At 37.2% G+C, this 25,458-nt stretch overlaps 1 protein-coding gene across 3 annotated transcripts in view; it reads right to left on the bottom strand.

The window, feature by feature from the left end:
- Positions 1 to 25,458, bottom strand: part of LOC105505130 (PDZ and LIM domain protein 5) — a 128,495-nt gene that overhangs the window by 49,786 nt on the left and 53,251 nt on the right. For all 3 annotated transcript variants that reach the window (XM_011932843.1, XM_011932850.1, XM_011932833.1), the window contains exon 3: positions 13,464 to 13,615. In XM_011932843.1, coding sequence (XP_011788233.1) covers positions 13,464 to 13,615 — 152 coding nt within the window. The remainder of the gene's footprint in view (positions 1 to 13,463; positions 13,616 to 25,458) is intronic.

Below are 25,458 nucleotides of genomic sequence, written 5' to 3'. Positions count from 1 at the left end.
ATGGCCAGGAGAATCTTCTCATGTTACTCCTTCAGCTGTCTTCCGGCCTGGGATTTTCTATCTCTGCTACACTCCTCACTCTCTTGCTGTCTCTCCTCAGTCTCTCCCTCCCTGCGAGTACTTCTGCTTCCCTGTCTCTAGTCCCAGATGGCTTAAAATATTTTTGGTCTGTGCATCCCAACTCATATAAAGTCACATCTGAGGCAGCTGGAGGTAACTGGCACATGGTTTTGAGTGTTTACTAGTTATCCATGAACAAAGTCTGAATAAATATTCAATATATTTGGATTTTTAAATAAATGTAGATTCTTGTCTATCAAAGTAGAAAATCTACATCTTCATTTAAAACTGCAATACAATATTTATAAAATCTCCAGCTACTAAAAATACAATTATTATCTTAATGTAATGGGGGAAGGGTTGTCCATAAAACACCTGACTTTAAAAAAAAAAAAAGAGGACCTTATGTAAGGTTACAAACCAGTGCCCAGCACTGTAAGCTCCAGAGCAGGTATGAGAACTTCCTTTCTATCCCCAGTGATCTACACAGCAAGTGTTTAATTAGTATATGCTGAAACACGAATCTTAAACATTTTCGTTCAAGATATAAGCATAATGACTGGGCCTCTCTCCACCACCATGCTGTGATGCCATACTAATTTCCTCTACTCTATTGCTAGTCTGTTTTGAGACATATATACAAAGGCTAATGAACACGTGGCTACAGATGAAAGTGGGAGGTTCAGGCGAGGAAGGTATCTTTTTGATCTGGTTAATGGGGTGGATGGTGGGGCCATTCACCAAGACAAGTGCAGGGGCAGGAGACACAAATTTGTAAGACAAGGCATAGAGCTTACTTTTGACCACATTGAACTTGCAGAATCTGCAATACATTTTAGTGAGAAACAGTTTCAGTAACATGACAGGAGCAAAGCCAGACTTCAGTGAACAGAAGAGCAAGAGGAAGGTGAAAGGGACAGAACACTGAGCCTGGGCCTAAGCAGGCTAAAATCCTGAGATACTTCTGACTCTTTCCTCATTCTACAATCTATCCAGAACACAACTGTGGCTTACAGAAGTACTGGTCAGTTCTCACTTCTCTAATTCCACCTGTTTTCTATTTCAAGCCCTCACTAAGCCAGGTTACTGCAATACTTGCCTGACTAGTCTCCCTGTCTCTCGTCTCTCTCCACCTCCTTCCAAGCAGTCTCACAAAATATGGTCCTGAAATGTCACTTTCCTGATAAAGCTTTTGATAACACCCCAGTGTCTAAGACCCTTCAAGGCTTAGTATTCTGACCTCACTTTTCTTTCATTCTTTTCTCTATTTCCAGTTGGTCAGCATGGTTATCCCAACATCTGCCTGGGGATCTGTCATCTCCATACTACTTCAGAGGATATTCCTCCATCTGAATATGAAACAGAGAGGGAAGTCTGACTTCCCTCTCTCAGTTTCTCCCTCTTTTCCTCAGTCACACCCATTTTGTTGCCAAGAAACAAAACAAATATGATCTTCTAGAAGTACTTTACAATGGATACCATACTAATACTTATCAACTGAGGAGGGAAACAGGAAGAAAGGAGAGAAAACTTATCTTTATTACGTCCTAGGTTCTTTACATATGCTACTTCATTTAACTTCATTCTTCAAAGCCTAGTCCAGGTTTCTGCATCTCCACAAAGGCTTTCCATTAGAATGGGATCTTTAACTCTCCTTTGAACCCCTGTAGCATATTCTGTCTCATCTGATCCCAATGAAGAGATTATAAATAATTTAAAGACAAAGATTATAAATCTCTTTATATCCACCTCTTATGGCTGCTAGTCATAAGGTAAATCTGAAGGAAAAGTCCAAATGTTTAAATTTAATGAACATTATGCAATTTTAAACCTCAGTAATTAATGATACTACTGAGGAAGGGTTTTAAAAGAAAATTTCTTCTAAAAGTATCAGAAAAACACGTTCAAAAAGTTAGTCATTTTACTTGATTGTAATATGTTACTCAGAAAATTACTTTAAAGGGAATATACATGAAAACAAAATGAGAGAAAAACTCACATTTTTGCTTGTCTTTCTGACTTAACCTACAGCAAAGAAGAATTACATTTGCATTGTTCCTCTAAGATGAACTTGAGAAGTTAGCAGAATAAACAAGACTAGGTGTGTACTGGTTTCTCTTTGCTGCCACTATCTTTCCTGCCATGTGGGCCATAAATTATTGGTTTAGACAATAATTTTGAACCAAAGCAGTAATTAGCTGGCAGTAAACATGTTTGCATCCACTATACTCTTTGAAAAAGCTTTAATTACATCTACATGACCCAAAATCACTCCTTTGACTAAGCAATCTCTCATCTAAAACTTGCATCACTATCTTTCTGACTTTGTCAAGTAATGACCTACTGACTTCCCTCTCTCTGTTTCTCCCTCTTTCCCTCAGTCACACCCATTTTTGTTGCCAAGAAACAAAACAAATATGATCTTCTAGAAGTACTTTACTATGGATACCGTACTAATACTCACTTACTAACTGAGGAGAGAAATAGGAAGAGAGAAAACTCATCTTTAGTATGTCCTAGGTTCTTTACATAGGCTATTTTATTCAACCTGTGTAAAAGCCCTAGAAGGCAGGTATTACTGTGCCCATTTACAAGTGGTTAACTGAAACTCAGTTACATAACCTGCCTAAGGTGACATAGCCAGGAAATGGTGAAACCAGTATTTGGACCAAGGTTGCCTAATTTCAAAGCCAATGCTGGTGCCATTCACCTTCTTTACATCTCTATTTCATGGGCCTTAAAAATTCTACATATTAAAATTTTCTTTTGCAAAGACTATTTTAGGTGTGATCCAAAAAATTTTTTTAAGATTTAAAACTAAATAGGTGTTTAAACATATTATTCCTGGGATTGTTCTCCCAAAGGACTATAGATTGAAGTAAGTTTTCCTTCAGAGAAATAAATAAGACTTTCATATGTTAAAAAAAAATAAAAAAACTTTCAAGATGTAAAGTGAAAGTGAAGAATTTCACAATACAAAATACACCCTAACCAACCCATATTTATCAGATCTGTTTATTGTCAAACTACCACAGACTACTCAGAATTAAAATGAGCCTTCCAGTCCATTTCCAACAATCTTTATCCCTACTGAATTGAAGAAAAAGAGATAGACAAATACTTCTTTTCTATGTCTGCTGATTGATTTGTTGATTGACAATTATGGTCTCTTCCAGTGAGTGTGATGTTGACTAAACAGTCCCTAAAACATATTTTCTTTTTTTTTTTTTTGAGATGGAGCCTCACTCTGTCACCCAGCCTGGAGTGCAGTGGTGTGATCTTGGCTCACTGCAACCTCTGCCTCCCAGGTTCAAGTAATTCTCCTGCCTCAGCCTCCCGAGTAGCTGGGAATACAGGAGCATACCACCGCATCCAGCTAAATATTTTTTTGTATTTTTAGTAGAGACGGGGGTTTCACCATGTTGGTCAGGCTGGTCTTCAACTCCTGACCTCAAATGATCTGCCCACCTCGGCCTCCCAAAGTTCTGGAATTACAGGCATGAGCCACAGTGCCTGGTCCCTAAAACTGTTGAACGCCGAAAGAGTTAGGTCGTGATCAACTCAGTATACCACTGGAGGCCATATGAATAAGCAGCAAACTGTTTCTCATAAACGCAGAATGTTGGCAAACTGACAAACTGTGTCTACCACCCAGAAGGGCTACTAAGGGCAGTCACGATCCAGGCGCAAGTGTTTCTTATGATTAGGCATAATTGAAGCCTGTTAGTAACAATGTGAACCTGTGATCAATTAAGTAGCTGACCAATTGTTACCTCCTCCTGCCTACTCTTGTTACCCAATAAAAACCAAGGACTGTAGAAGCTTAGGCGGCTGCCTTCGCTCACTAAAAGCAGGGAACCCTTTTCTTCTCTCTTCTTCTCCATTGTAGCCTTTCCTTTAAAACAGTTACTTTTGTCTAAAGTTTTCATTTCTAGGTTTGTCTCTCCCTTCATTCAGTCTGGTAATGATGGTCTAAAGGACCATAACAGTAGTAACTGTTGTAATGAAGGTCTCAAGTAGTAAGAGTAGTAACTGCTGTAATGATGATCTCGAGTAGTAGTTGTGGCAGTCAGCCATGTAAAACATATTTTTTTAAAATTCCTGAATCTTTAGTTACTCACAGAATGCATACATAGAAGCACAGGAATGAACTAGCAACTGTAGTCAACAGGGTTATAAATTTGGGAGAGAATAATAAAAGATGACTTTCTGACTTAGGGAAACCATATACACAAGTCAGTATCCAAATGAATGTTTCTATCTAGTGGCTCATTAACCTATTAGCTTTCCCCCGCTTTTCCTTTCACTCTAATATACAGGGTCTTTTTAAAGCACACAGAAAAATTTTAGGTATAATTTTTATTACAGAGTACTGACAGGGGAGAGTAAAAAATGAAAAGTATTTTTTAATAGAGATGCAGTTCCTTATAAGTAGAGGAAGAGTCACCCCTATTATGCATCTATCCCATCTTATCAAACATATACAAGGAAACTAGTCATTAAGTCCTTTGCCAGAGCAAAGAAAGTAAGGAGGGCATAAGCTTTGAACAGATCTGAGTTTGTTAGGCAAGTCACATAAACTCTCTAGGCCAAGCTTGTCCAACCCGTGGCCCACAGGCTCCATGTGGCCCAAAATGGCTTTGAATGCAGCCCAACACAAATTTGTAAACTTTCGTAAAACATTATGAGATTTTTTTTGTGGTTTTTTTTTTTTTAACCTCATCAGCTATCGCTAGTATTGGTATATTGTATGTGTGGCCCAAGACAACTATTCTTCCAATGTGGCCCAGGGAAGCCAAAAGATTGGATACCTCTAAGCCATTATATATTCACCTGAAATAGGCTAACTTCTTCCTCAATGAATTGATATAAGGATTTAATGATATATGTAAAAAAAAAAAAAAAATCACAAAGCATGTCAATACATGTTTGTCCTCTTTCCCTTTCCTAAGCAACATTTCTAATTTTAATGATGGATAGGGGATATAATCAATCAGACTTAGTCCTTCTGAAAAACTGTCATCCTCCAACCTAAGAATTAAAAACAAATAAGCAAAGAAGTAGTAGTAAAAGCTAAACTGAAGAATAAACACTAGAAAAGTACATGAAATACCAAAGAGAAAAAAAAGTAACTTCAAATAGGATGACGTGAAACTCCAATTGTTAAAAGAAAAAAAATCCAACTAAATATCTTTTAATTCACATGAACTGAAATATCCCAGACAAAGAACTGAAAACTTTGATTGAAAAAAATACTTTCTAAACTCCTGCCTCTACTCTATTGGTGACAGAAACATCAGAGTTGAACCCATAAAGCTAACAGTAATGGGATATTAAACAATCCATTAAAATGAGACAAAAGATGGCTAATAGCTTCAGTCTGGTACAACAGCTATTTCTTCTTTTCCCTTATAATCCAATGTAACTATTAAATTACTCCAATCTGTCATTCATTAGCAGTAGTATTTGGACCTCTGGCAATCTTTTTGTTGTTTGAAGGATGAAGAAGAAGGGGGAAGCAGAAAGAGTAGTACATCAATATTTTTCAAAACTCAATTCTTCTCGGTCTCTCACTTCCAATCATAACAAGTTATACAATAAATGAAGTTTGAAGAACAAGAAACAAAAATTTTAAAAAACCACAACATGCCACTACTAGTAATATAAAAACAAGGAAGGGTAGAAAAACTATATATATTCTGTGATTCTAAGAGGATTAATTTAACAATATAAAATAAGAATAAAAATACATAGTACTATATTTTCTGATGAATAAATGATGCTTGCATATCCATCTGATCTACCTTTCACCTTAAAGTGAGTAGAACAGTACAAGTCACTTTGTTAACCTGGCACAGTTTAAGATAACTCCAATGAAGAAAGTCCAATTTCCTGATTCTCTCAGCCAAAATAAGCAAACTTAAGTTGGTTTGATCTAACAGCAACTCTAGGGAACGTACCTATTTACAGTTGAAAAACCAGAACAAGAACCACTATTTTTATTACAAAAAGGGAATTTAGAAATCACCCATGACCTCATTTTATAGTCTAGAAAATTAAGGCCCAGTAGTTTAGCCACTGGCCCTAAATCATACAATAAGCATGTAACAAGTGTATCTATGTCCTACTACGTAGCTAACTACTGAAATAAATGGAACAGTTAAAAACCTTATTCATCTGATGGAGAGTGATGATAAGCATTTTTTCATGTGTCTGTTGGCTGTATGAATGTCTTCTTTTGAGAAGTGTCTGTTCACATCCTTTGCCCACTTTTTGATGGGGTTGTTTGTTTTTTTCTTGTAAATTTGATTGAGTTCTTTATAGGTTCTGGATATTAGCCCTTTGTCAGATGAGTAGATTGCAAAAATTTTCTCCCATTCTGTAGGTTGCCTGTTCACTCTGATGGTAGTTTCTTTTGCTGTGCAGAAGCTCTTCAGTTTAATTAGATCCCATTGGTCAATTTTGGCTTTTGTTGCCATTGCTTTTGGTGTTTTACACGTGAAGTCCTTGCCCGTGCCTATGTCCTGAATGGTATTACCTAGGTTTTCTTCTAGGGTTTTTATGGTTTTAGGTCTAACATTAAAAAATCAGGAAACAACAGGTGCTGGAGAGGATGTGGAGAAATAGGAACACTTTTACATGGTTAGTGGGACTGTAAACTAGTTCAACCATTGTGGAAAAGAGTGTGGCGATTCCTCAAGGATCTAGAACTAGAAATACCATTTGACCCAGCCATCCCATTACTGGGGATATACTCAAAGGATTATAAGTCATGCTGCTATAAAGACACATGCACACGTTATGTTTATTGCGGCACTATTCACAATAGCAAAGACTTGGAATCAACCCAAATGTCCATCAGTGACAGACTGGATTAAGAAAATGTGGCACATATACACCATGGAATACTATGCAGCCATAAAAAAGGATGAGTTCGTGTCATTTGTAGGGACATGGATGCAGCTGGAAACCATCATTCTCAGCAAACTATCACAAGAACAGACAACCAAATACCGCATGTTCTCACTCACAGGTGGGAATTGAACAATGAGATCACTTGGACACAGGAAGGGGATCATCACACACCAGGTCCTATTGTGGGGAGTGGGTAGCGGGGAGGGATAGCATTAGGAGATATACCTAATGTAAATGACGAGTTAATGGGTGCAGCACATCAACATGGCACATGTATACATATGTAACAAACCTGCACGTTGTGCACATGTACCCTAGAACTTAAAGTATAATAATAATTAAAAAAAAATCTTATTCACAGAAACCAGTTCTAATATAGTTAATATTTATTAGACATCAAAGCTTTTGAAAGTAATTTTCTTCTTGTATCAACTGAAATAATTTTAAAAATGATCCACTTTGACTTGGATCAAAATCACAGGCAAAACACATTTGACATTTAAAAATAAGCATTGCTATTTGCCTGACTTCCTGAAGAGTAAAAATAATTTTAAATAGAATTTTTTATAGTCCAGTTGCAGTACTCCTAGAATTAGTTTCAGGTGGAGAAAAAATTATATATTTTCCATTTTTTGTCAACGATAAAAGACAAATCAAAATAAAGTCATTCACACTTCTATATTCATTAGAAACCCAGAGTATACTGAGTCAAGTCTTATTTTTTAGGATATCATAGAAAGAAAATGTGTTTGCTTTATTATATGCCCCCAAATTAAAGTAGCCATAAATAACAGTTACAAAACCACCTGACTCAAGCAAGCATCTTTATCTTACTTTTTCTTATCTAAATCCTATTTTAAGATATTGAGGTTGGGTCTAAAAATGAAACCAAATTTTGAATATACACATACATTTTCTTAAAAATTAGTAGATATATAACAATAATATTCAATACCAAAAAATTAACAAAACAAAATTACTGGCAATTTTCTTTTCGAAAACAAAAAATGGGTTTTCTCTCTTATGTTCTCTCCCTGGGAATTCTTAGGTGCAGAAGAGCAGAATTGGGCAGCAGTGGTCCTCATCCAGTGTTTCTATAGTGCTAGCAGGAAAGGGCAGCACCACCACTATTGAGTGGGGAGAGACTTGGTCTGTTCCTTCCTCTGGCCTTCCTTTCCATAACTGTAAGTTATTTATCTCCCAAACCCTGCTCTAGATCCCTGGCCAACCAGCTATAACTTCCCAGAGCTTTCTCACAATGTTTTAATAGGCCTAGGAAAACTTAAATTTGATTACAAACAAGGCAATGACCCACAAGGCTCTACAAGTTCTTGCCACTTCTACTCCCTTCCTGCTGCCTCTCCGACCTTACTTCTAACCGGTCTGCCTTCACTCACTCTGTTTGGCTATACCAGCCTCCCTGACAGAGGGCCACCACACTGGCTCTTCCCTCTGCTTGGGATATTCATGCAATTCCCTGGGGAATTGCAGTTTAAAATGGGGTGGTAAACAAAGCCACAGTGAGAAGGTTATTGGATATCTGGCACGAGTACCCCAAGTGAGAAGGTGCTCCCTATGTCCCTCACATGCTTTATTTTTCCCTATAACACTTATCCACACAAGATATATTACATATTCTGTACACTTGTTTATTATCTGTCTCAGTCCTCTAAAATGTCAGTACTATGAAAGCAGAGATTTTTGTTTGGTTTGTTCACTGCTATGTCCCTAGCATCTACAAGAGTGCCTGGCACATAGTAAGAGTTCAGGAAGTATTAGTGAAATAGATAAATGATTCCCAGTTTGGGAAATAATACCAGTGCCTATAAAAAACAGACTACTATACAAGATGCTGTCAAATACAAATAGAGTAAAAAAACATAGTCTTTGCTCTTAAAGAGTCTTCTTGGAGAACCGGGACTAATAATACATGGAGTGATTAGTAAATAACATAGGCAGTGCTAGGTATGACTATTAGCTAATTAGGTTTATTTGTATAAGACTCATGGAATTGCCCTTGTTATTCCTGATTATACCTAGTGTATAATTAAACACTGAACTGAACGGCATAAACTATTTCATACAAGTTCAGAAGGGGAAAAAGGAATGAGGTGCAATAGTAGGAACAGACTGTGGGCAGGAGACACTCGATTTGGGTTTAGTGGATGTGAAGGCATGCACTGGCAGTGAACAGGTGGTAGGCATTTCAGATGAAGTGAATTTCATGACAGGGCATAAAGGCAAGAGAAGGACAGTGAGAAACCTATCCTAAATGGAAGAGAGGGCATTCAGTGATGAGTGGTGGTGATCTGGAGAGGACAATATGAGGAGGACTCGATTACAAAGAACATGACCTTCTGAGCAGAGGGATTAGTCTCAATAGAATCTCATAGCATGTGCTGTTATCTATGCCCAGCTTAGATCTCCTGGAACCCTTCTAACAGTTTGTTACACCCATTCCCCAGGTGTTTCTTCCATTGCTGCTAATGGTTCACACCAGTAACTTTCTTTGGAAGCAATATAAGCTACCTCCTAGCCCTCTTCTCTGTTTACTCACACAACATACTTCCAGGACAGCTGACAGCTAATAACTAACAAATACAAGGAAGGGGGTACAAAAGCACAGTTTCGTTGCCTCAAGGCAAGACAGAGTCACTCTGTAGTGCAATTTTGTTCCCAGGTTTCCTGCTGGATCAAGTGAAGCTGGATATCCCCTGAAATCATACCTTTGCTCATCTCAGTTTCTTCTACTTCCCAAGCCTGTTTCACTCACTCCCTTACTTAAAGGAATCCCTTACTGTATCACTTGGACAAGAATCCCCATCTCAGACTCTGCTCTAAGAAATTGGACTAAGACAAGTCTGTAAATGACAGTAGTACATATTTATGCCGAAAACTTCAAGTTTTTGAAGGAAAGAGTTCACTGAGAAAGTATTCTTGTAGGTAACTCAGTTTGGAAGAATTCAGAGTAGTCTGGTTGGTGAGAAGTGGAATGAAGAAGTGACCAGAGGACAATTAAGAATGCTGTTCAGGGCTGGGCACGGTGGCTCACACCTATAATCCCAGCACTTTGGGAGAACAAGGCAGGCAGATCACGAGGTCAAGAGATCAAGACCATCCTGGCCAACATGGTGAAACCCCATCTCTACTAAAAATACAAAAATCAGCTGGGTATGGTGGCGGGCGCCTGTAGTCCCAGCTACTTGGGAGGCTGAGGCAGGAGAATTGCTTGAACCTGGGAAGTGGAGGGTGCAGTGAGCTGAGATCGTGCCATTGTACTCCAGCCTGGGTGACAGTGTGAGACTCTGTCTCAATTAAAAAAAAAAAAAAAAAAAAAGAATGCTGTTCAGGCCAGGTGCAGTGGCTCATGCCTGTAATTCCAGCAGTTTGGGAGGCCGAGACAGGTGGATCACTTGAGGTCAGGAGCTCGAGGCCAGCCTGGATAACACGATGAAACCCCATCTCTACTGAAAATACAAAAAAAATCAGCCAGGCACAGTGACATGCGCCTGTAATCCCAGCTACTCAGGAGGCTGAGGTAGGAGAATCCCTTGAACCCGGGAGGTAGAGGCTGCAGTGAGCTGAGGAGATGGTGCCACTGCACTCCAGCCTGGGCGACAGAGTGAGATTCAGTCTCAAAAAAAAAAAAGCTGTTAAAACTCGCAAAACATACTTACTTTGCTATAAGAGAGAAAATTTAAGGAGAGAATGGTCCTGGTATAGAGAAGAATCAAAGATCTCTTCAAAGTTGTATTTTTTCCTTAAAAGGCAAAAGTATTTCTTCAGTAGCACTGTCAATATTATACTATGAATTTTGTTAATCACACACACTATCTAAGCAGGCTGACATTACCTAACATAAGAAGTGTTCAAAAACTTGAAGAGAATGTCAATGAATAACAATGACTCTAAAATACTCCCCAACAGTTTGGGTCCTTGAATGTCTATTACTTAGAAATACAAAGATACGATTAAGTAGTATACTCAAATGTTTATAACAAGTCGATTTTGTAAGTTGGTTTGTTAGATTCTGTATTTAAGTAGCCTAAAAGAATCTTTATTAGAATCAGTAGCAGACTACATAAATTGGAAAGGCATTCAAACAGGACAACATCTGTTTTTTATCTATTCTTATGGGGCCCAAAGTGTTTTCAATAGAAAATAAGATACTGGTTCCTGGGTCATAAAATAAGCAGCACAATGTGGAAACAAGCAGGCTGTTATGAAAGAAATTGTACGCAGCCCATGAAAGAGCTCATAAACTTTCAGTTTTAGAATGTGTAAAACAGCCTGTCATCATCTCTATTTGTTGTGCTTTCTTGGTATCTCAAACAAGTTAAGTTTCTTGACCTCTTGATTTCCCTTCAAAATTCATACTTGGTAAATTAAAAATGACTACTTTCATTTGATTAGGAACAACTTTCATGTTACATGTCTCAATATAGAGAACAGAAGAATACTAATGAAACAAATTTTTTTATAACCAATGACCTTTCTTATTGACTACTTTCCTATGCATTAAAATGTATAGCTAATAGCCTATCAAAATTTAAAATACATATAAACATTGATTCAGCAGTCCCACTGAAAAGAATTTTTCTAAGTTTTTTAAAAAGACCCGAAAGAGGAAACTGGTTAGAAAGTCATGATACCTCACAATAAATCTGTATGTCCAAGTCAGTCTAAGTTTGTAAAAACAATTTCCTTTTCAGTTTTAATACCAAATTGATATTCACTCAGACAGGTAAATATAATTTACCCTGTAGAAATTCTTTCACTAGCAATCCCTAGGACAGCAGTAGCAAAACGCAGAGCACTGCCTAAGTGTTTTTCACAAAACACGACTCCTAGGAGAGGCTCCAAGAAAAAGGTTCCATAGACAAATATTTTGGGAAGGTACCAGGTTTTATTTCCCTCTTTCTTTTCAATTTTACTTTTTTGGGGGGGGGGGAGGGGCGGCAGTGACAGAGTGTCGCTCCATTGCCCAGGTTGGAGCACAGCGGCTCGATCTCGGCTCACTACAATCTCTGCATCTAGAGTTCAAGTGATTTTCCTGCATCAGCCCCCAAGTAGCTGGGATTACAGGCATGTGCCACCATACCCATCTAATTTTTGTATTTGTAGTAGAGACTGGGTTTTACCATGTCGGCTAGGCTGGTCTCAAACTCCTGACCTCAGGTGATCCACCCACCTCGGCCTCCCAAAGTCCTGGGATTACAAGTGTGAGCCACATCACCCAGCCTATTTCCCTCTTAAAGATTCATAATATACATGATAATTTATGGAAGATTTAGATAATTATATGCAATATAATTATGGAAGAGATTGGGGAGGCAGAAAAAGTGGTGTTTTCCAAATCTGATAGAATTCAGAATACTTTTTGTAATCATCAAAAACAAGATTTGCTTAAAACCCTCCATAACTACCTCGTATATGATCAAACTACCTTCATTATAAAGCTGAAGGTTCACAGCTACCCTTCCATCACTCTCCATTCCCTCTATCTCCTCCCTTGCCTTCGTCCCAGGATACTACAGTGATCAAACTTTGTAAGTCATAATAACCACAGAGAACTTCAACAAATATAACTCCTGGTCTTTCCTCCCAGAAATTCGGATTCAGTATAGACATCAGTATTTTTAACAAGCACTCCAGGTGATTTTGGTGCAGGTTTCAAATGATGGGATCCTCAAAATACCTGATATATTATAAACAATGTGATGATTAATTATTTTATAATTTGAGGCCAGAGTGACTTTAGAAAGCAATAAGTTCAAAAAGTTCAGCCTTCAGAGGACTCTATTAAAAATTATTTTTCTACTCAGAAAAAAAGAGAGAAAAAGACTAACGAAAGCCAAATCATATCCTAAAAGAATATCCTTTAATATACTGCTCAGAATTTTACCTAACAGAAAGAACTTTTAGCCTGCACTCCATTGAGAAATTTCAAGAATTCCTGAATTCTCTGAAGCTGTATACACAATTTTTTTTTTTGAGACAGGGTCTTGTTCTGTCACTCAGGCTGGAGTGCAGTGGCACAATCAGAGCTTTATGCAACCTTGACCTCCTGGGCTCAAGCAATCCTCCTGCCTCAGACTCCTGGGTAGCTGGGACTACAGGCCCATGCCACCACACCTGGCTAATTTTTTTACGTTTTGTAGAGACAAGCACTCATTATATTGGTCCAGCTGGTCTCAAACTCCTTAGCTCAACCAATCCTCTCACCTTGGCCTCCCAAAGTGCCGGGATTACAGGCCCACACAATTTTTATTAGTATGGAAATACATGCCTTTTGATGGGGAAATAACTCATAGCTTTCAGCAATTCTCATGTTGCTCAATTATCCAATTTAAGAGCCATTATGTTTTTTATTTTCCTGAAACAATGGCAGCAGAAACTGAGTCTTAGTTAACACCATGAGTCAGACACACAAAAACACATTCCTCAATGTTGTTTTCTCTTTCAGGGACAAACAGAAAGCAACTTACCTTTGCAGAGTCATATTCAAAGAGCCTGTACAACCCTTAATCTTATTCTGGGCTTCAAGATGAGTCATTCCTTGTGCACTTATTCCATCAATGCTGAGAACCACATCGCCTATTCTTACATTTGCCTGGGATGCCTTGCCGCCATCTTTTAGCTGTAATAAATACATTTCATTAGGAGTGTCACTCTGAAAAAGAATAATAAATGCTGATAAAAATTATACTTTTGCTTATACCAAAAGCATATTAATATACTATTGAAGTAACACAAAACTATCTTGTTTAACATGTAAAGAATTTTAGCATGTAAAGTTAAAATTCAAATGATTTAAATGTTTATTTTCTTAAATTCTTATTTGTTCTATATTAAAAAAAAAAAGAATTTTCTGAGAAAGATTCCCTGATCATTTCTCCATTTCTTTATTGTGCAACAGTAGTTGTGTGATTTTTATGAATCAGGAAGAGAAGCAGCCAAGGAAACTTCATATTTTAGCAGAATAAAAAGAATGCAATCTGAATGGGGTTTTTATACTCTTTTGGAAATAATTTTTTAAAACTCTGAACAGCTGTATTTTTGTTTGAGCACAAAGATGAATAGAGAGGGAAGATCTGCTAAACAATCCTTCCTGTCGAGTCCAGTTCATATGCAGGGTTTGGGGACTGAGTTATTTCAGATTCCAAGCCCAAATATCTTTTATACTGGGTGTGCTTCCTGCTCTAGGCATTTGCAGAAGGGAAACTCTTTGTATCTGAGACAACTCAACTTTTTTACGTGTGTCACAGTCCTTAATCCTTAGTCTTTCTTCCCCTGCTCAATAAAATCTTCTATGTGTTTACATTATTTAGTTTGATCTCCTCCAAATTTTGTGTGTATATATTTCATTGCCCCAAAAGAAGCAGATATATTACGCTGAGATAAGTGACAGTGAACTTTTCATAGATACCTAGAAATATGAAACAAGTACAAATTAAAGAAACCATTCAAATTCAAATGACAACTCAGCATTCAATAAGTACAAGTAGATCATACTGAATACTGAGTTGCTGGAGGATGGGAGACACTAGGCCTGAAAAAGCAAGTAAATAACCAGTATTCCTCTAGTACTTGAAACTAAAATCTTATACAGAGTTTCTGTTTGAGATGATGAAAAAGTTCTAGAAATAGATAAGTCAGAAGGTTGCACAACACTGTGACTGTATTCAGTGAGTGCAACTGAATTACACATTTTAAAATGATAAACCACTTTGGGAGGCCGAGTCAGGCAGATCCCTTGAGGTGAGGAGTTTCAGACTAGCCTGGCCAACATGGTGAAACCCCATCTCAACCAAAAATACAAAAATTAGCCAGGCGTGGTGGTGCACACCTGTACTCCCAGCTACTCGGGAGGCTGAGACAGGAGAATAGATTGAACCTGGGAGGCAGAGGTTGCAGTGGGCCAAGATTGCACCACTGCACTCCAGCTTAGGCAACAGAGCAAGACTCCATCCCCCCCAAAAATAAAAAATAAAATAAAATGATAAACATGGTTAACTTCTATGTTTATTTTATCACAGTTTAAAAAAACACTAATGATTTTAGAAAACATTTAAAGAAAACAGTTCTGAAAGCAAGCGAGCTACACACCACTTTCTTTGGGACTTTGGGAAGGTTGTTCCACTTACGCTATCAGGTTATCATAATGATTACACATAGATAATATAGTTGGATAAATGTTAGCTCTCACTGTATTATCATTCCCTTGATCTCAGATTACTGATCTGAGAAATGTGGGGCCTGCACCAGACGATCTAAGAGGCCTTCTAAGGTCCCTGCCAGTTTTAAAAGTTTATCTGTGAGCTGCTACCTATACAAAGTTACAGGTTTGATCCTACAATAAAAGTGAAATCTGGAAGGCTTCCGTGAGACAAAGGGATATCTATTCCTTACTAAAATCAACAAACAAATTAAAATTTGAAATCTTTGTAAAGGGAGAAAGTAAACATAAGTCATCCTAGATTTTATTTTAGCAAAGAAGGACAGGTATTAAACAAAAAATTAACTAGAAATAGAAAGCAGTTAAATTACCTCACTACCCTCACATAAAGTAGCCTTAAAACAGAAACACGGAAATCTATGGGCATTTGTTCTAAATGTACCCAACAGAAACAACTTAAATACTCCTAGTTCAGTAGTAATATAAAGGTAATGAACAATGTAGAGAGAAAATAATGGAATCAAAGACAATGTTATAACCAGATAACTTTTCTTATTCTGCTCCCTTTACATACTAGATCTCTTGAGAGTCTATCATCTCAAGATGTTCAAAACCAATTTCTTAGAATTACCTTCCTTTCTAGGACTGCTTTTATTCCCTCATCCTTACTTTCAAATCATGGAGCACAGGAATCCTATAGCCACATGGATTCTGCCTCTTCCTTAAGTACCACATCTAGGAAAATTACTAAATGTAACAATGTAAATGTGATCTGTCCATCCTTCCATTCCTCTCCTATGATAGTCCAAGTTTTGATCATCTTTCACCTTGCTCTTGCCTACTTGCCTTCCACTAGAGTTTTTTACAGACCTTTCCTACCTTCACATTCTCCATATTTGTCTCCTTTTCTTCCATTTTAACATTCCTGAATGGTGGCCCCATTACCTCTTGCACTGGAAAGTTCTAATCATATCAACTCCCTATTTATAAAATGAGAGTAGAAATGAGACAGTCTTCTGCTTCCTATAATGTAAAGAAAATACAAGCCATCTATAATTTGTCATCAATCTGTTTCCAGCTTCAAAACAAGCTCCATAAGGTCAGCGATCATGTTTTAGAATTTGTTCTTCTCTGAGAGCCTTGAATATTGTAGGTTTTCTAAAACTTCCACAACTTCCTTGGTAACTTTGTTAACAAGTATTAGGAAGAACTTAACTGTACTGAATCTTAATTCTTTCTCAACCAATTAGCACAAATGGAAACAAATGTCCATCATGAGCTTAACAATCTTTCATATATTTAAAATGCCATACAAACTCCTTTTTGTTTACAGTTTTTCAGCTTGGTAATATGAATCATCTTCAGTTTTCGACACTGATATCTTTTTGGAATCTCTAACCGTCTTCACTATTCTCTACCCAGGCTTCCCACTCATATGATGTAAACTTAAGGGCATGATGAGCTTGAACTAATGCTATATATAGTGGGAAATGCCCAATACACAGACAAACAAATTTAGGACTTGTAAAAACGAACACTTAACTAAATACTCCTATGAGCTTCATTTATCTCCAGAACCACTTCCCCAATCTGTTCACTCATTAGAAAGATAAATGTTGCCTTTCTCTTAATTGGGTAGGATGTAGCATTATCAATCTAAGCAGCCAAGGAGAGACTACAAAGTCATTCATTATTTGCACAGCTCTTTTTTTGTTTGTTTGTTTCACTGTTTTTCAAGTCTGAATAGCTTGCATTTGTTTAAAGCAGTAGTAACTTTCTGTCATCAGTACATCTTGTACACCGCAGCCGTAAGGGTGTATGCATTTCATAAATGCACAGCGTAGGAAGGAAGCAGTTGTGGGAGGCTCCTGGGTCGAGCTCAGTATAAATCAAACTAATCACAAGCAAATGCTTCCTTTTTGATCTTTAAATGCATTTTTCAGTACTGCTATCCAATTTTCCCCAGACTTAATTGCAGCGGTGTGCTTCTTCAAAAACATTACTTTGTGGTCTCACTTTAGTTGCAAGCACACATGGCTGTACATGTTGGAACTGCCTCTGAGTTCCGGTTTGTTCACTGATGCTGAAATGAAGGAAAACCAGAAAACTGTATGCTCCTGAAGGGAGTGTTATCTTTACTAAGCCTCCCCATTAACTTCAGTACAAAAGGATCTAATATCAGTTATCCGTACTCAGATTAAAACTCATCCCTAGGAACAGCTGCATTTTAACCCTTTTATCTGTAACCATGGATTACAAGAAGTCTTCTCTTGAAAAGGAAGTCCAGTCTTCAGCAAGCAGATAGGAAAGATTGTGGGAGTTTGGGGGAGAATGTAAAAGAAAATGGAATAAGAGCCTTGAGCTTGCCCATCTTACTTTACTAGGAAAGACCCAAAAGTAAATTTTTTTCAGTCAGTTGAGGAAGGTAGCTCCTCTCACATAGTGTTTTACTGTCCTAAGAAATAAATGACCCAGAAGAAGTAATCAGTATTATATCTACCAAGCATGAACAGCAAATCGGGGACTTTGGGGATGCTTCATCATTCCTCTCTTTTGTAAGGTAGTTGTAGTCTGTTTTACACATGGGAAAACAGAGCTTCAATGTGATCAAATAACTTGTCTATGTCCATACAACAATAAGACCACAATACTGAGCACAGGCTTTGAGGTCAGGCAAATAGGAGTTCATATTCATGCTCTGCCATTTACTAGTTGTGTGACCTGAATTTACTTGACCTAAGTCCCAGTTTCCGCTCTTTGAAAACGAGGACTATAATTCCACCTGCCTCTCACAGAGCTGCTGAGCAGGTTAAATAAAATACCAGGACAGCATGTACCACAAAATGCACTGGAAATGTTCAATATTATTGTTTATTCTTACACGATGTCACAAATTCACACAGGCGGGAAGCCTACTTCAAGGTAATACAGGGCAGGGAAGATAGTGTTTCAAACTGACTGGTCAGACCTCCTTCTGGCTTTTCACTTCCTTCCTTAAACTTCCTTCTGCTTCTCTAAGCCTAACTTTCCCCTCACTCAGCAACAAGAAATGAATATGCCACACATTCAGAGTATAATTCACTGCATCCCCCTTCCCTGCTTACTACTATCCAATTATGAGTTTCCCAAAATCCATTCCTAAAGAATGGTAGCCTCTTGTCACTTCTCAGAAGCATTAGGTGTTGCCACTGTACCAAAAGGCCAAAGGCTAAAAATCAATAAAGTGATGTTGGTGAAGAACTCTTGAGCTGGAGGTCAGAGAAGGACAGGAATAAAAGAAAAAAAGAGAAGAGAGGGAAACAAAGGAGAGTATTGGTACAGAAGGTAAAGGAGGGAACCAAGACCATGAGGAAAGAAAGATGTCCCAGGTGTTAGAAAGCAAGATCCGGGCTTTATCTCTAGGTGTGATATACATCCAAGTACATACGCACAAAATAATATTTAAACTGAACAGAACATCAAAATAACAATTAGAGAAGAGAGAAATTCTATGTTCTGATTTGCATTTAAAATAATACACATGAATATAATTAGTAACTATGATTTTGAGTAAATTTTCTCACCGTAATACTTGCGTGTTGTTAAACATCTCATTAATTTATTGTTGTCAAATAAAATTTATAACTAAAATTACCCAAAATGCTTAGCCACCACATACAGTGTTCCAGTATTTGTTCCTAATCATTTTAACAATAAGAGAAAAAGTAGTACTGTGTCTCTATGAAATTATACTGAAAATAAAATATTAGTATCGCAAGACAGCAGATCACTTAGACAAGGAACTCAAAAGTGCACTAAATGGAAAACTTATTCACAAACAAGTATGTTATTTAGGATATATAAGGAGTTAGATATACCTGCTACACTAACTCTTCCCCTTAGCTATTACCTCTTGAGAGCACTTCCATCACAAACAAACCAATAGAGCTTTCAGTTTTAAAAATTATAACCCATTATGGCAGATATCATTTTAAATAAGTCTAACCATCTAAGATTTCTCTTTAATATGATCTTTCAATGTAGCTCCTATATGGCCTAAGCTTTTCCATAAAGAGGCACAATGTTTAACCGTAACAGTGACTCCAATGTCTTAGAATTCGCTCTATATAAAATTTACCCTTCTAAATTGCAGGAAATACTCAAAATGTACACACAAACCTCTATATGCTTTTCCTTGGAAATAAGCCAGCAGTTGCCAAACTAAGAAAATAGGCATCAGCAATAGAAATTATTTATAATATAGACAGGTAACACCATTTTAATAGTCAGATGTTTACTAAGTAGAACAATTTATGCTGATTCAAAAGAAATTTACTTTGGTGATTATCCTATAATGTACTACAGGCAACAAGTAGGAGACGTGTACCTATATAATAAGCCACTATCAAAGGGCAAGTTTCAATCTTCTGCATATTTTCAACAAATATGGAATGCTTGGAAACACATGACCCTAACACCATGGGTATGGCAGGAATGCCGTCAGACATAGTAAATGTAAAAAAGGAACATATAAACATGAGAGCTACAGAAAGAAACACTAACAGAAATTTCCCATGTCCAAAAACCCTGGGAACCAAACCATGGGAAAATGGAAGCTGTTGTTTTTCTAACAGTGCTGTTACCAAAATTTGAAGAATTATGCTAATAAAATTATATCAGTCTGAAAAACAAGACTTTCTTGAGGCAGAAAAAGTACTGAGAAAAGTGTTATTTTTCTTAAAATCTAATTAATAAGCAATCTTGAATTTTGTTTTAAAATGTATTTTCCAGTACCTGCTGTTAAATAAAAAATTTGAATCTGGACATATGAGACTACAGTTGACAGTTTCTAGTTATCTCTCTCCCACATATTTCCCAGGATACCATAAACGTGACTATATGACTTTTTTTACATCACCATCCCCTTGCAAAACACCTACATAAGAATGTGTGGGCATTACACCTATGACAGAGAACTTTCATGTAACTTGCTTTCCTACCAACAATAGGTACTACTCAACCCACTCAATAACACACATAAAGAAAATCCCAGTGAAATTTTTACTAGCAACGAGGGACTAGTGAAGTGAGCAGAAGTAAAGAAAATGTGTGAAGGGCTGATTTTCACCCCAAATGTATGCATTAAAGCTTTTTTCAAATCCTAATTGGCTTATTATCTTCCTAGTGCTTGTTAATCTACCTTATAATACTACACTTCAGCACTGAACATTGTTCTGTCCTGCACTATTTGTTGCTATATAATGTTGGCACTTTGACCAGTCTACAAATGCTATTCAACTACATTTAAAATGTCAATCTCTGGTTTAGATGTCTAATGTGAACATCCCTCTTAAAATCTAAGGCTGGGGTGGGCACAGTGGTTCATGCCTGTAATACTAGCACTTTGAGAGACTGAGGTGGGAGGATCCCTTGAGCCCAGGAGTTTGAGACCAGCCTGTGCAGCATAGTGAGACCCTATCTCTACAAAAAATTAAAAAATTTAGACGATCATGGTGTGTGCACCTGTAGTCCCAGCTACTCAGGAGGCTGAGGCAGGAGGATGACCTGAGCCCAGGAGATCGAGGCTGCAGTGAGCCATGATTGCACTACCATACTCCAGCCTAGGTAACAAGTGAGACCTCATATCAATTTTTTAAAAAAGGAGAAAGAGAGAGAGACAGAGAGAAAGAGACTGCTTTGGATTTGTTACCTTTTTCTGTGAAATAAAACGATATGCCTTTTTGTAGGTTAGAATGGCAGGGAAATAAAACAAGCAATCATTGATGTCTCTCTGTGAGCAAATGTATAATCCTGACTCACATGAGCCGTACTTACTTTAACAGTGGGTCTTATTTTGGTTATGCCAATTTTACTCAAAAGTTAGAGAATACACCTTATATGGTAGCAATGAGGAGAATACCTCAAAGTATGTGTCATCATCCCTTATAAAACCAAACAGAAGAGGGCAATTATGTCTCTTTCCTTATGTAGCCATGGAGCTATCTAGTTCAAACACTGGACTTTTGCTGATATGGCACAGTCTGTTCTACTAGTCTCTTTCCTATGATGAGCCCTTATTTAGTAAAACAGCATCTTACTCTACTCTACCAAAGGCCAAACAAATAGAAACATGTCTTCATCAACTGTGATTTACTACTGAGATGCCTCATTAACAATTTTGACTTATAGCTAATCTATATATGTCTAAATCCAAAGTGTTTATGTGTGAATATCCTACTAGAAATGTGAAAGTATGATAGATAGTCTGTAAAAAGAACACATCCATAAACATCTGAAAATCAAATTTGTTAATTACAGAGAAATCAGTGTTTCTATGTAGTCTACTCTGGAATAGTGAGAGAAATGATAGGAAATGTCACAAATAATTAGAAAGACTAAAAGCAAATTAGTCAAATCTACTATATCTGGGAATGGATTAACAATGATAATCATACATTTCAACTCTCCCTCAATGATGAGACAAATCTTCTAAAATTGTACGCAAATTCTGTGCAAGCATGCATGTATTTTCCATTGAGTGGGACCACAACTTTCCACAAATTCTCAAAGGCGTCTATAACCAAAAAAATGTTAAGAACTTACGATTTAATGAAATGTGAGAACAGAGTTTCTCTAAGTGTGGTTGGTAACCACCACGCCAGCATACTTCTATGATAGGAGGAAAAATCACAGGCCTTTCAAAACTCCTAAGCTAAAGATTTTCGAAACAAAAGCTCAAGAAAATTTCAGAACTTTTAAAACAGAATGCTTCTTCCAAATGGTGCAAAATCATGATTTCACATGCTAAGGTAAGTATAGTTTATAAAAACAGTGATTCGCTTTTTAAAAACCTCTATAATCTTCAAAATGTTAATCATTCACATTTAATAAGGGCCTATTCCAATAAGGCATTACCTTCAATTCTAAGAAAAGATTAAAGAAAAGGCAAGGTTCTTTCTCTCATCTACTGTTTTATACTATTTCACTTTTCAAATGTGTTCACAACTCTCCATAATACAATGCTCCTCAAACTAACTGTATCTTATATTCCCATTTAGGTATAGTGTACACAGCTGTAAACACAAAACACAATAAACATCTGATGAACTATCACACTGCAAATCAAAGTTATTTAATAAACAGGCTACTATTTAGTCTTTTAAGTTACTTCCTAATTTTTTTGTTCTTATACATAAAGTAATGAATAATATTATACTTCTATTTTGGCATATGTATCTTTTTCTTCAGAAATTCTTTCTTAAAAGGTATGCACATTTAAAAATAAAATCAGAAATTAAAAATGAGACATTACTAGTGATACTGCAGAAATCCAAAGGATCATTAGTGGCTACTAGGAGCAACTGTAAGCCAATAAATTGGAAAATCTAGAAGAAGGGACAAATTCCTAGACACATATAACTTACCAAGACTGAACCAGGAAGAAATCCAAAACCTGAACAGACCAATAATAAGTAATGAGACCGAAGCCATAACAGAAAGTCTCCCAGTAAAGAGAAGCCTGGGACCCAGTGGCTTCATTGCTGCTGAAGTCTACCAAACATTTGAAGAACTAATACAATCCTACTTAAACTGTTCTGAAAAGTAAAAAAGGAGAGAATATTTTCGAATTCACTATATGAGGCCAGTATTACCCTGATTCCAAAACCAGACAAAGACACATCAAAAAATGAAAACTGCAGGCCAATATCTCTGATGAACATTGATGCAAAAATCCTCAAGAAAATACTAGCAAACCGAGGCTGGGCACATTGGCTCACGCCTGTAATCCCAGCACTTTGGGAGACTGAGGAGGGCAGATCACGAAGTCAGGAGATTGAGAACATCCTGGCCAACATGGTGAAACCCCGCCTCTACTAAAAATACAAAAAATTAGCTGGGCGAGGTGGCGGGCACCTGTAGTCCCAGCTACTCGGGAGGCTGAGGCAGGAGAATGGCGTGGACCCGGGAAGTGGAGCTTGCAGTGAGCCGAGATCACGCCACTGCACTCTAGCCTTGGCGCTCCATCTCAAAAAAAAAAAAAAGAAAAAGAAAAAGAAAATACTAGCAAACTGAATTCAACAATACATTAGAAACATCATTCATCCTGACAAAGTGGGATTTATCCCTGGGATGGAAGGATGGTTAAACATATGGAAATTAATCAGTGTGATGCATCATATCAACAAGATGAAGGACAAAAACTATGTGATCATTTCAATTGATGCTGAAAAAGCATTTGATAAAATTCAACATTCCTTCACGATATAAACCGTCAAAAAACTGGGAAGAGAAAGAACATACCACAACATAATAAAAGCCATATATGACAGATCCACAGCTAGTATCATATTGAATGGGGAAAAACTGAAAACCTTTCCTCTAAAATCTGGAACATATCAAGAATGGCCATTTTCATCACTCTTACTCAACACACAGTACTGGAAGTCCTAGCTAGAACAATCAAACAAACAAACAAAAAAGATATAAAGAGTATCCAAATTGGAGTGGAAGAAGTCAAATTATCCTTATTTGCAGATGATATGATCTTATCTTTGGAAAAACCTGAAGAACCCACACACACACAAAAAAAGCATTTAGAACTAATAAACAAATTCAGTAAAGTTGCAGGATACAAAATCAACATACAAAAATCAGTAGCATTTCTACATGCCAAAAATGAACAATCCAAAAAAGTAATCCCATTTACAATAGCCACAAATTAAATTAAGTACCTCAGAATTAACTTATCCAAAGATCTCTACAATGAAAACTATAAAATGCTGATGAAAGAAAAGGAAGAGGACAGGAACAAATGGAAAGATAGTCCATGTTCAAGGATTGAAAGAATCAATATTGTTAAAATGTCCTTATTACCCAAAGCAATCTATAAATTCAATAGAATCTCTATCAAAATACCAATGACATTCTTCACAGAAACAGAAAAAGCAATCCTAAAATTTATATGAAACCATAAAAGACCCATAAGAGCTAAAGTTAACCTTAGCACAAAGAACAAAACTGGAGGAATCACATTATCTTATTTCAAATTACACTACAGGGTTATAGTAACCAAAACAGCATGGTACTGATAAAAAACAAAAATAAAAACCAACAGAATAGAGAATCCAGAAGGAAATCCACACACCTGCAAGAAACTCATTTTCAACAGAAGTGCCAACAACATACACTGGGGAAAAGACAGTCAGTCTCTTTAACAAATGGTGCCGAGAAAACTGAATATCCACATGCAGAAGAATGAAACTAGACCTCTATCTCTTATCATATACAAAAATCAAACCAAAATGGATTAAAGACTTAACTCTAACACCTCAAACTATGAAACTACTACAAGAAAACACTGGAGAAACTCTCCAGGACTTTGGTCTGGGCAAAAATTTCTTCAGCAATACCCTACTAGCACAGGCAACCAAAGCAAAAAATGGACAAATGGGACACATCAACTTTAAAAGTTTCTATACAACAAAGGAAACCATCAACAAAGTGAAGAGACAAAACACAGAACAGGAGAAAAAAATTGCAACCTACTCTTCTGACAAACAACTCTGTATGGAAAAAAAATCTAATAATCCAATTAAAAAACTGGCAAAAGATTTGAATAGACATTTCTCAAATGGCAAACAAGCATATGAAAAGGTGCTCAACACTGATCATCAGAGAAATGCAAATCAAAACTATGAGATATCATCTCATCCCAGTTAAAATGGCTTTTATCCAAAATACAGGCAATAACAAACGCTTCAAAATACAAGAAAAGGGAACCCTTGTACACTGTTGGTGGGAATGTAAATTAGTACAACACTATGGAGAACAGTTTGAGGGCTCCTCAAAATTACAAATAGAGCTACTGGCCAGGCACAGTGGGTCATGCCTATAATCCCAGAACTTTAGGAGGCCAAGGCGGGCGGATCATGAGGTCACGAGATTGAGACCATCTGGGCCAACATGGTGAAACCCCATCTCTACTAAAATTATAAAAATTAGCCCGGTGTGGTGGGGCACGCCTGTAGTCTCAGCTACTCAGGAGGCTGAGACAGGCGAATCGCTTGAACCTGGGAGGTGGAGGTTGCAGTGAGCTGAGCTCACACCACTGCACTTCAGCCTGGGTGACACAGCAAGACTCCATCTAAAAAAAAATAGAGCCACTATATGATCCAGCAATCCCACTGCTGGGTATATACTTAAAAGAAAGGAAATCAGTATATTGAAGAGATAGCTACTCTTTCACGTTTGTAGCAGCAGTGTTCACAACAGCCAACATCTGGAGGCAAGCTAAGTGTCCACCAACAGGTGAATGGACAAAGAAA

The sequence above is a fragment of the Colobus angolensis genome, unplaced genomic scaffold, assembly GCF_000951035.1.
Source record: "Colobus angolensis palliatus isolate OR3802 unplaced genomic scaffold, Cang.pa_1.0 Scaffold123, whole genome shotgun sequence".
NCBI classification, from domain to species: Eukaryota; Metazoa; Chordata; class Mammalia; order Primates; family Cercopithecidae; genus Colobus; species Colobus angolensis.
This window is presented reverse-complemented; position numbering and strand designations above follow the sequence as displayed.